This window comes from Zymoseptoria tritici, chromosome 18 (assembly GCF_000219625.1).
Source record: "Zymoseptoria tritici IPO323 chromosome 18, whole genome shotgun sequence".
NCBI classification, from domain to species: domain Eukaryota; kingdom Fungi; phylum Ascomycota; class Dothideomycetes; order Mycosphaerellales; family Mycosphaerellaceae; genus Zymoseptoria; species Zymoseptoria tritici.
Window position 1 is genome coordinate 100,798 of NC_018201.1, and position 12,495 is coordinate 113,292.

Sequence of the window (12,495 nt, forward strand, 5' to 3'; positions counted from 1 at the left end):
TGCTGAACGAAGAAGCACAAAGAACTCGTAGCATCGACCACATGACCGACCGAAGACAACACAGGAGCAGCAACGATTGACTGGTCGATTGACATGGAAGATTTGATTGTGATGCTATAGAATCACGACGAAATACCGACTCGACATGAGTTATGCTAAACCTTCCAGCCTCTCCAGCCTCTCCAGCCTCCCCAGCCTCCTCCGAGTTCTCCAAACCCTCCAATCACAGCCTGCGATACGATCACCCTCCTGCGAGATGGTCAGCTCTCCAACATCTGCTCCCTGCGAGCGACATGGTCAGCTCTCCTACATCAGCTTCCTTCGATGTGGTCAGCTCTTCAGACGATCAGCTCTCTGCGAGACGGTTGGCTCTCCTACATCAGCTTATCGCGAGATGGTCGGCTCTTCAGACAGACGATCAGCTTGCTGCGACGTGGCTAGCTCTCCTACAACAGCTCCTTGTGAGATGGTTGGCTCTACAGACGATCAGCTTCCTGCGACATGGCTCGCTCCTCAAGCGGTCAGCTTCCTGCGAGATGGTCGGCTCTCCAGACGATTAACTTCCGAGGTGGTTAGCTCTTCAGACGGTCTCGTGCCTACCAGCCTGCGAGACAGACAGCTTCCTGCGAGACAACCGTTCTCTTGAGACGATCAGCTTCTTGGACCATTAGCGTGCGACAGCCTGCAAGACGGTTAGCGTGCGAGACGTTCAGCCTGCAACCTGCAACATGGTTAGCAGTCGGTGCGGTCAGCATTCGAGACGGTTAGCTGGGATGTGCCCGCATGCTGTATCCTGATATGTGTTGTCGTGATGTTACGTGACATGTACATGGCTTGAAACGTAGACGCTTGACGAAGTCCAAAGGTGGTGCTCGGTCAGGAGCACCACGCTGGCAGTTGATCACGATGTTGACAACGCAACGCTCGGTCAGGAGCAATGCACCGTCGGCTATGAGTCCACAATGCTGCTTGTCGCAGTGCTCGGTCAGGGGCACTGCGATCAAGCGCTGTGGCTGGCACTGGACCTCAACGTGGTGCTCGACCGAACACCACGAGGGCTGAGATAGAATTGATTGCATTGCTGTGATATGGATCTATGGGTCTTGATTGTCGTCAGTCTTTGATGGAGTCGTGCATGCAGCATGCCATCAAACAGCATGGTAGTCACACCGGTGTCACCGGCGAGAATGAAGTGACAGTGCCCCGCCTGCTGCCCGCAGCCAGTCAGGACGTCTTTAAGTGGTATCGGCGGCGGCGGCGGCGGCGGCAGACGCTCGTTGTACTGTTCCGCAATGCTCCAGTGGCTGCGTGCTTTCATCACGGCGACGGATGTCTTGCACTGGAGCATTGGCCACTGGAGCATTGCGGAACAATACAACGAGGCACGTCGCTCGAATCCCCTCTGGGCGAGGGCAGCGCTTCCTCAAGCAGAGTAAGGGCCGACGCCGCCGTGACGGAAGCACCTGTCTTGTGGCCAGGTGGCGAGCGTTTGTTATTCAAATCCCTCTTCCACGCACAATACTTCTTCCGTCTGGCTGATGGCGACTGTCTTCCTGCGCCACATCCAGGTCTTGGTTCGTCGGTGCGGACGAGTCGGTTGAGCATTGATCGACAGGCTCTTGAGAGGGCTGCGTTGCGCGGTGCTACCGCCATGATCCTGAGTCTGCTGAATCGCTTGGCTCTGCTGAATCGCTCGGCTGGAGTCTTGATCTCGCACTCGCTGGTCACTGCGATGGTGCTGATGCGAATTGCTGGTCGGGCGATGTTCGAGAAGGCGCGGATCGATGGAAGCTGCTGTGCTTCTTCTGCCAGCTCTGACTAGGCCAGAGTGCTCGTCTGCGAGTATTGGTCGAGACTCCAGTAGTGATTGAAGTTGGGAGGAGGAGGAGGCGGCGGCCGTCCGAATCGACCGAATGTGTTCTGTAGGAGAGCTGTAAGCGAGTGTTCTGTCAGCCGTGAGTTACTACTCGCACAGCACGCTGAGAAGGAGGAGGAGAGCTGGAGGTATTATCGTGCATCATCATCGTCATCTCGTCATTAGCATCATATGGGCGTTAGTGCTACCAGCAATATCTCTGCTGTTCTGTTCATCTGGTCCGAGCAATGCTCCAGGACTCTATCGTCTCGTGTCGACTCCCGTCCGAGCAGCGCTCAAGGACTATGTAGGGTATATGAAAAAAAAAACCAATCATCTGACTCCTCTTCTTCTTCGGAGGAATACTCCATCTCTACGTTCATGCGGCTAAGGACCGAAAGGTCCCTGCCCTGCTTCTCCTTCTTGCGGCCGAGCGAGCAAGACGTCTTCTCCACGAAGTGCTTGTCTCTGCGGATCTAGGTATATCTGTTAGCGACTAGTATGTTGAGGACTGTGGTGTAGGATGTGGTGTAAGATGTAGTGTAAGATGTGGTGTGAGATGTGCTGCGAGATGCAGCATGCCGAGGACGATAGCGAGGAGGATGCTGAGGAGGACTGGGTTGAAGATGTGATCGCTGAGGATATCGAGCAGGATCTATCCTCGCATTTGTGCAGCCTGGGTATCCTGGTGTATCTTCTGGTAGAAACTGACTTACTCTCTTGAACGCCGGGTGGTTGGGAATTGCAGCAAAAGCTGCGGTCAACCGATCCCGAGCAGTGCCGTCCTTCTTCGTTGCCTTATCTCTAAGGACTTTGACGAATGCCATTACCTCGATGGCCAGCTGTGCGAAGGTGGCTTTTATGCAGGTTAGCTTATATATAGTTATGCTGTGCTCCATTCGAAGACATACTTTTGGCGAACTTGACGCCATTCTTGTGGCTCTTGTCGAGGTCCACGTACTTCTCCATATAATAATGGACACGACAGAAGTTCTCTGGAGAAAATACAGATTCAAACTTGATCTGCAGGCCGGCCTCCGGTAGGGTGAGAATGCTAGCATTAGCTTCGATTATCTCCTCTACGAATGCCTACATTTATGTTAGCACTTTCCTTGCACCTCGATTTCCGAGAGTACCGAGAAGCAGCGTAGGGGAGTAGGGCGGAGAAGCAGGGCGGAGAAGCAGGGCGGAGAAGCGGAGCGGAGGGCAGCAGAGCGTAGCGGAACGCAGCAGAGCGGACCGGCAGCAGTAAATGCAGGCAGTGGAACGGACAACTGATAGCAACTGCTGGCAGCGGATGAGATTCGATTGCAGCGGGAATAGGAAACCCGTTCATTCAATTCAAGCCTGACTGATTTTAACCAAGGCACCGATTTTCTCCAAGGCCGAGGAACCAGATCTGATTTTGACCAAGGCAACGATTTGTGCAGGAAGCCATTTTGACCAAGGCAGATTCTCCGATCGAGGCAGAGAGCTGCGGTAAACAGCAACGGGTGCAGTGGAGTGTAGCGAAGGGTATGCTGAGGGCTGTGACGAAGGATGTGACGAGGGATGTAGTACAAGATGTGGTGCAAGATGTGGATGATGCTTTTTGAGCGACTGATGGATGTCGAGGAGGAGGCGGAGGATTCTGCGGAGCTGTATCTTGATCTGAATGTTGCTGTGCGATCTAATGCAGGATTCTTTTGAAGAAACAGAGCCAAGGTGTATGCAAGGGTATCTTCGGACAGAAAAGAATATACGTACTTGCATTCTGGTCAGAGTGCCGTGCTTGAAGTTCTTGACCTGATCTTGGAACTTCTTCATGGCCTCATTATATTCGACTATATCTCCAGTGATTTGAGGGCCCTACGTCTATATGTCAGTACTCTATCGGTATGCTGCGAGACTTACGGAAAGTTAGACTGTGCTTTAACAACCTGGAACATACCCAGAGCGACTTGATGGCGGCATCGTACAGATCTTCTGTACTCCTGCCGAACAGGAAACAAGCCAAGCGGGCTTCTCTCGACAACTTACGAGTGCGAACATCGCCTGCACTCTCCTCCTCGTCTACTTAAGGCTTACTCGCACGTTTGCGTTTCTTGGAGACACCGAGATTCTTATGGTGCTCATCGCGCTGAGATTTCGAGGAGCCAAGGAGCGCAGGATCGATGTTCTCGTCGCCGGACATGTCGGAGACGAAGCGGAGGAGGGAAGCGGAGCGGAGGACAGGAGCGAAGCGGAGCAGAGGAGCGGAGCAGAGGAGCGAAGAGTCGAGAGGGCGGCGAGGAGAGGGCGGAGCGCAGCGGATTGTAGACAGACGCAGCAGAGCGGGAAAAGGACGGCGGAGCGGAGCAGCAGTCGGACAGCAGCAGGCGGACAGAAGCAGGCGATAGGATGGGATGGCAGTACGTTCAGATCAGACGAACGGGAATTAATGGAAATTGACAAAGGAAATGAAGTGGATTCGCCACACCGCACGGATACCGTCCAGCTACTATTGCAATACCGCTGGGACACCGTGTTGCTACCGCATCGCAGTCGATGCGTTGTTGAAAATGCAACAGTTTATATACTGATTTTCTGCGGCTTCATTTTTTATGCGCTAACGTTAGCTTGCGCTCAATGAGGCAACTGCACATTCACGGTTCAATGCATGGAGACGTCAGTTTTGACAAACGCAGCTGAGAACGTTAAAACTCCGTAAGAATCTCGACCGCCGCAGTTTAACCGCTTACCAGACTGGAATCAAGGGGATGTGGAACAACGACGAGAAGTTGTCATTGGCGCTTGGCACGCGGGCCGCCTGTGCATTATGTCCATGCTACTGTTCTGTGCCGCCGTACCCGCGCTAGCGTCCAAGCGCTGTCCGTCTCCTACAACATATATTGATGCGTCGATCGTTTCGCCCTTCGAGAAAACACTAGACCTGCCGTGGCTCTCGCACTCTGCATAGAACTACCATTGAGCGTCACAACCCCAGCGTTACAAAGCCATCTGTCCGGATCTCGTCGGGTTACTAGGCACTGTGATGATCGGATCCTCCTGAGTGCCACAATACGAGCTCAGAGGGGTCCTCAAAACCACGCTGTTGATCATGCGGCCATCTGAGTCCCAGGCATGACCTGACCCGTGGGTAGCGAGCCCTACCCGCGGTCCGTTTCGAAAGCAATGTCTCCCCGATGAGTTTCACATGCACGTAGCTCTTTGAGAAACATTGGGACCGCTTTCGCGTACGGCACATTCGGCATGCAAGGTAGTCGAAACAGATTTTGATACGCGAGTTGACCAACCAACTTGTCAACGATGTAGGGCAGACCACCGGGCCAGTGGAAAGCCCCCCTTCCACCCTCCGGGTCAAAGTGACGCCCTTCGCCTCTGGAAGTCTCGTAAGAAGACGATCTTGATTGTATATGATTGCATCCACCAGAGAGAGGCTAATCCCGTTGCAACAATATATACCTTGTGGATCTCATTGCACGCTAGATATGTCTCATCCGCAGGCAGGATAGCCTATAGGAGGTAAGCACATGAATGCGCGTTCTGGCGAGCGAGATGATGCATCTCCGCGCAGAGTGAAGAGGACAGTCGAACACATAACTGGCATGCGGCCATGGGTATGTAGTGAATCAAACTCGCCTTAGTGGAGGCAAGTGATGTTGAATTGGTTTGTGAGTTGCACTGGATTTGCAGAATCCGCGAATTCCGCGAGACAGAACTTTTCTAGGGCCAATTAGGCATGCGTTCGGGCCCTCGGATCGAAATAGAAACATTCCTAGCCGCCTCTCAAATGAAGTTGAGCGCTGCTTTTGTGATCAGATAGTAAGTTCGCAGCGGGAGGGTTCTGCAGTATGTCGGCTGTAAATCGAAGGCAGTTCAATTCCTGCACTGCTTTGCAACAAACTTCAGGGACCACGCGAACATACCATCTCGCACCGAACTCGTGATTAAGACGACCTAATCTGTGGTAAGTGACGAGGTGTAGGTCATGTAGGCGATCATGAATGTGGTGCCATTGTTTCCTTCTAATACACCGGGCTCCTAGGAAATAAACGCAGGACCCCGTAGAGAGAATATCCATACACAGGATGTCGATGTGAGTCCGACGCGCGAACGCGCTAAGGTCTTCTGTATAAGATGTAATCATAAGACATGAGGAGGTCGCTGGAGTACCAGAAGAGCCAAGGCTGAGGAATTCTCGTATTGACCATTCTGCTCGTGGAATACGGTGTCATAATGTCACAAGCTTCACATCTTTGTGGTCACACATCGAGGAACCTGGCTAATGCCGAAAGGAAACGATCCAGAGACTTGCATTCGAGTGATGTAGATGGAGTTAAAGTACAATTTGAAAGCGACTGAGGGAGCGTCGTGATCGAGGTCTTCGATGATGGAAAGCCGCTCAAGTTCGCCCCTGCAGGCTAATTCAAGATGAGCCTTTCCGTTCCGTTTTAGGCCGAGAATGGACCTTGAGATAAATCTTCGAAAGTTTGGCTCGTGTGACCTGCCTGAGCCTCTTGTGGCACACGGCTCGGGCTCGCGGGTTCCAGCACCCAGTGCCACGTGAAGGTACCATCCGGGAGTGGGGTCAATATGTACTCATACCCGTAGCGGAATAGTAGCCAACCAGGACATCCGGGTATATCCAAGACTCGAGCTGCTTCTCGTAGAAACCTCTTGAACTCATAGTGGGTGCAGTTCCAATTGCGTAGGTGTTCAAGCATTTCCTGTTGCACGCGAGACGAGGGTTCGAAGTACAAGTGTGAATCCGCCAGCGTTGGTCCTTTGCGCTCCATCTGACGAATGACTTGGCGAATAGTCGCACTGAATGTGGCTCTGAACTCAGCTAGGTCCTGATCTCCAGACGGGAAAGATCGTCGTATTGCTGTCACGAGAGTGTCGAAGAAGTTCGATGTCACAGAATCCCTGTCGATGGTGGGAGCCAGATTGGAGGACGTCCACACGTAGCCGTTCTCCGGTCCAAATCCGAGGCAGCAAGAGTCACCAATCATAGTGTACTGGAGTGACACAAGATCTTGGTCGGAAATGCGGATGAAGACTGTAGGCTCCCTTTGGATTTGGATGCCCTTGAGTGCGTTGAAGACCGGATCCGTCTCGGGGAGGTCGATTGGAGCCACGGTCATTAGGAAAGAGTAGGCCAAGGCGTCGAAACGAATGCAAAAAAGCATTTCGCTGGAAAGGAGTAAGAACAAGATCTAGCAACTCCAGCGAGATTGAAGGTCTGCTGAAGGGAGGGTTTGCGAGACATTTAAGGGAAGAAGCGATGTGCCCCTCACTGGACGTCCTCCAACCACCACACGCGCAGGCGTCTCACAAATCGCACTTCTTGCTTCGTGGTGCATGTCACGATGCATTGGGATGCAAGCAAGTCGTAGTTCTGGTGAGTGTCCCGAAACGACCCGCTGATGTGCGACATGAGGTCCCAGCCACCTCGAAGCCGCAGTCCAGATTCGTCCAGTATGCGACGAAGGATTGAGGCAGGTCCCGCCTCCCGCCCGCCCGACCCGTCCCACCCGAGCGCTTACACTAGCGTTGCAGGGACTAATACAGGGCATCCGATTCTTCAACGACACCGAGGAGTGAGACAGGTTCGCTTCCTTGTCCTTTGCATAGTTGCGTCTCACAGACGCATACGGGCTCCGATTGCGCTGGCTATGCGGGTCAATCTTAGCTTTTATGCGAAGAAACGAGGACCGAACGCCGAAGGTTAGTTCCGCGAACGAGCGTTCCTAACCCCTACTAATATAATAGCATAGCTTCCTCGGGTTCCTAAAGCGATCTTGTCGCGACTAGTCTACCTCTATTTAGCGTAGCTTTCGGCGATTAAAGCGCCTAGACATATATAGTTGTCTCTAGACTACTTATCGAATAAAGTACTTAACTACCTTATAATTTTATAGCTCGGGAAATCTCTATACCGAAGGTAGATTATGTAGTTCTATATATAGATCTATGTTTTATCCTATAGTATGTCCGTAAAACGATTTATCTCCCTAGAATACTAGAGGATTTAGCGAGAGATCTCGGCGCTATACTATAATTATATTCTTTAGGTTAAAATTATTAGTATTATAGGTACGCTCGCGAGTCCTTTATACGTCTATAACCGTCTACTAATCTAAAGCTACTCTAGAATATACTTCGAATACGGCTACTCTTCTCCGAATATAATAAGCCTTATATAAAGTATGTCCTTAAAACAATAAGACGCTTATAGCCTAGCTAATCGTACTCTAGTAGGCCTTTAATAAGTCGGCATCGCTATGTCTCCGAGGTAATATTTTAAATTTACTAGAAGATAGTAGCGCCGTACTACTACCGGAATAAGAGGTAAGGATTTAAACGACCCTAAGAGTATACGACTATACGGGAATTTAGAGGATCTAATACGGGTAAGTCGATAGAACGTATAATCGGTATTAGATTATTAATACACTCTAAAGAAAGAAGAAGAAAGGTCGAGAGAAGCTCGACCGAATAAAAGGGAAGGGTAGCTACTCGTAAAGCTACTAACTAAGTATACTTAGATGTACCTAGAGCAGTACTCCGACTGCACCCCGTAATATATCCCCCTCTTAAAACCGTATATCGCCTCGATATACTAAAACTAATGCCTTAAGCGGTAACTAAGTAGTATCCTAAATTAAAACGCCTTAAGCGGCGAGCTCTAAATTAATCTCGTTCTAATTAAACAAACTTTTCTCGTTCTATAATAGCGAGGCGTATAAGGCGTACAAGATGCGTACTACTAACGGTAAGGGTTTTAATAGAGCTAGCCGGATAATGTCGTAAGAGGTTATATAGTAATACCGATACGAGGACACCGATACGGTTAAAGACCGCTAGGTCCTACGCTAGGTTATACGGAGATATACTAAGCTCGTTAATTAAGTCTCCTATCCTTAGCGGGCTATAGACTAACCGCGTAACTAAGTCCCTCTATATTCTCTAAGCCCGGCGTAATCTATCCCTATAGCGGCGTATAGTTCTTAGGTTTGTCCGTACTAGGGTTAAGCTAGTAGAAGTCTATAATTAACTCTTAATAATGTTCTAAGTCTTCGGGTTTAAAAACTTCCGTTAAATCTCCTCCCTTCTATTATAGGGTATAGTATATATTCTTCTACCGGCCCTTACGCCGCGATAATACTACCTCTTTAACTTCCTATTCTTATTCCCTATCGATAAGGTCGGGTAGTAGTATAACGTTATCGCGGTACTATATACCGTAGGGATCGTTAGCGACCGGTCGGAGAAGGTTAGTATAAAAGACATCGTAGATCTACGTTTAAAGGGCACTAAGATCGAGCTAGTAGACATTAGTAAATAACACCTTTTTTACCTTAAATAGGCCGGCCTTCTTATCGGCTAATTTCTTCGTTACGCGCTTAGTACGAATATTACGCGTATCGAGCTAGACTAGGTTACCTTTTCGGTAGGTACGGGCAACTTAGTAAGCATCGTTCTTCTCGCGGCGAGCTTATGTCGCAATTAGGATAGTTTTATAATAGTCGTAGATAAATTAAAGTTCTTTAGTAAAGCAATCTACGCTTACTTAATTAATTCTCTATACGGCTATAGGTAGCGGCTTAGCGTCTACGTAACGAACTTATAACTTAGGATTACGACTAAGTGTCGCGAAGAAGGGAGATATACCGGTAGCTACCTTTACGTTATTAAGTACGAATTTAGCCGTCTAGAGCTATCGAGCCTAGTCGTTCTACGTATAGTTAATATAGGCGCGGAGGTATTGTTCTATAAGCTAATTCGAGTTCTCGCTCTAGCTATCGGTCTAAGGGTGCTATACCGTACTAAAGTACTATTTAGTGCCGAGAAGCTTACTTAGGCGCCTATAGAAGGGATCGAGAAATTAGGTGCCCCGGTCTAAGACTACGTAACGGAAGATGCCCTACTAGCTAACTATATAGCGAAGGACCGCTTTAGCCGTAGTTTCTAGAGTTATGTCGGCTACCGGGATAAGGTAGCGTCGCTTAGTAAGCTAGTCCGTAACTACGAGGATGTTATTATAGACCGGTCTATTACTTTCTAAGGCGCTATCCGGCAATTAGACTATATAGTCTGAGGCGATAGAGTCGTACGCTACTAACGGCACCGGTAGTTAACGGAGCTATCCTTAATAGGCTTCCCTTAAAGCCTTAGTGCGCTTATAGGTCTAGTAGTTACGCGTAAAACGTTCGTAATCCTCGTAGAGCCCTAGCTAGTAGTAGTCTCGTATAACGAGGTTATACGTACGATCTCGGCTAGGGTATCCTACTAGTAGGGCATCGTAATAGTAACGGAAGACTTTAGTACGAAGCTCCTTATCCTTTAGTACGTAGACTCTATTTTTAACTATAATTATCCGTCCTTATTTACGGTAATTACCTAGGGAAATACGCGCGTTAAGCGTAGGTAGTAGTCGTAAGAGGCCGTCGTCGAGAGCGGCGGAGATAGCTTATACGAGGTCGTCCTTCGCGTATACGTTCTAGATTATTTCGTCGACGGAAAGATCCTTATCTTCGAGGAAGCGCCGTACGATACGTACTCGGGGCGCGAGGGAGCTAATTACCCTACATCGTATTCTAGGACATAGTGTTCTAAGATAACGCCGTAGCGTACGAGGCTTAAGTCTCGATTTAAGACTATAACTAGGCGGGACGTTATACCGCGGGCTACTAGGACTAGTTACGTATATTAGTAGTAGATATTAGATCGAGGAAGGCTCTAGACCTAGATCGTTTCTAGGGTCTAGCGCGGTTTTTAGACTTAGACTTAGGCTACTTTTAGGCCTAGAGTAACTCGTTCTTAGTCGATTCGTTAATCGGGAGTTCTTAGATAGTCGACGAGTTAAATTCGTACTCGGACTAGGTTAGTGTCTTGTTTACGTAGGCGCGTACTTCGTCGTCGCCGGTTATAAAGAAGAAGAGAGAGGTCGTACCTACGCTAAATAGGCGCGTATACTTACTTTCTCGTATTTACGGGTAGAATTAAGCTACGGCGACTAGGCTAGTTAGCGGGTCGGGGTAGGTTTAAAGCGAGAGTATATAATAATACGGGTAAGTCGATAGAACGTATAATCGGTATTAGATTATTAATATACTCTAAAGAAAGAAGAAGAAAGGTCGAGAGAAGCTCGACTAAATAAAAGGGAAGGGTAGCTACTCGTAAAGCTACTAACTAAGCATGCTTAGATATACCTAGAGTAGTACTCCGACTATACCCCGTAATAGGATCGAGGAACATTTATATAGCTATAGAATTCGAGACTATAATAGATTATGTTTACGCGAAGAGCTATAGTACTAGTATCTTATCCTAGGTATAGACTATTTTCCCCGGTATAAATAACTACCTATATAGATACCCGCCTCTTTCTCTTTACTTCGGGGGCGATCCGTAAAGCTTAATTAGCGTACTAAAGGATACGGAAGGATAATCTATATAATAAGAAGCTTAGGTAGCGAATGCTCGTTATTATACTAGAATAAAACCGTCGATTATCGTAGACTTAATAGAATTACGAGCGAGCTCGACTTCTATAGTACGAATATAATCGCTAGAAGCCTTGTTTGTTTGTTTGTTTGTTTGTTTGTTTGTTTGTTCCATTTACGTCCTTTCGGAGTCCACGACTATGTAGGACGGCCTTGCAAGCAAGGCAGTAGATCTATTTACAATTAAATTCTTTCGGTATTCTTTGACCTTAGGGGAAACCCCGTGCCTAAGGCAGGACCTGCAAGCAGAATCTGCCGAAGGACTTTAAAACAGCGCAAGACAAAGGAAATTAAACGAGTGTCGTTGTCTGCAGCCGGGGCTGCAGAATTTTCGCGCCAAGCTTTTTGCAGAATTTTCAGCGGATCCTTCCGCTTCGCACATACGCTACAAATTCGAAACGCAGTGCAAAAGCAGTGCAAAATGCCGTGCAAAAGCACTGCAAAAGCAGCTGTCTAACTCGCTGCCCCCTCTTATCCTTAATACGCCTTTGTGGAACTACATACCGCTTCCAAACGTATACAGCTACGCAGGCTGATCGTAGAGTTGTAGATTCCACCGACTGTTCTAGCTCTTTAAAGTGCACGAGGTGCGATTTCGGTTCGGATTTCGAGGAGGTGCGCGTATAGGATAGAGTGGACTGCCTCTTCTCGTTCGTAACGTAGAGGGCTGTTCGTTCGAATCGTGCCGTTGTTCTGTTATAGCTTGTATTTCGAGGCGGATTTCAAGAAGGATTTCGGGCGGATTTCGAGAGGTTTTCGAGGAGGTTTCTTCCAGACTGTCTTGGTTTCCCTTCCGAGGAAGGTACTTACGACGGCCACCGCGTGAAGGTGCAGTCTGTTCGGCCGTCTCGCTAGAAGCCTTCGTAATATATACTAGACGCTCTATACCCGATGTTCTATCCGAGAGTATCTATCCTCTAACGAGGGCGTATTAGACGTCGATAGTCTTATATAACTCTAATACGCTATTCTTACGATTATCGGAGGAGAATAATTTAGCTAAGCTATTATCGGTTAAGAGGTCCGAGTTCTTATATCCCTCTTATTTAAGTAGAGATAGGGTCGCTACTAGGTAGGTACCTAGTCTAATCTCTCGCTACCCTTCGATAGGTAAGACGTAGGTATATAAGTCGGCTAGGCCCTTACTAA

General features: G+C 48.7%; 2 protein-coding genes across 2 annotated transcripts; both read right to left on the minus strand.

Annotated features, from left to right (window-relative positions):
- Positions 1-155: 155 nt before the first annotated feature.
- MYCGRDRAFT_97861 (uncharacterized protein) lies at positions 156-4,028 on the minus strand (the record flags this gene model as incomplete). The annotated part of the gene is made up of 11 exons (XM_003847083.1): positions 156-249; positions 601-721; positions 830-1,081; positions 1,171-1,304; positions 1,518-1,931; positions 2,198-2,331; positions 2,572-2,711; positions 2,767-2,944; positions 3,602-3,703; positions 3,786-3,820; positions 3,923-4,028. 11 exons carry the CDS (start codon positions 4,026-4,028, stop codon positions 156-158), a joined length of 1,710 nt encoding a protein of 569 aa, XP_003847131.1.
- Positions 4,029-6,288: 2,260 nt separating this feature from the next.
- MYCGRDRAFT_97862 (uncharacterized protein) lies at positions 6,289-7,274 on the minus strand (the record flags this gene model as incomplete). Its single annotated transcript, XM_003847082.1, has 2 exons — positions 6,289-7,030; positions 7,135-7,274. 2 exons carry the CDS (start codon positions 7,272-7,274, stop codon positions 6,289-6,291), a joined length of 882 nt encoding a protein of 293 aa, XP_003847130.1.
- Between the last annotated feature and the right edge of the window lie 5,221 nt (positions 7,275-12,495).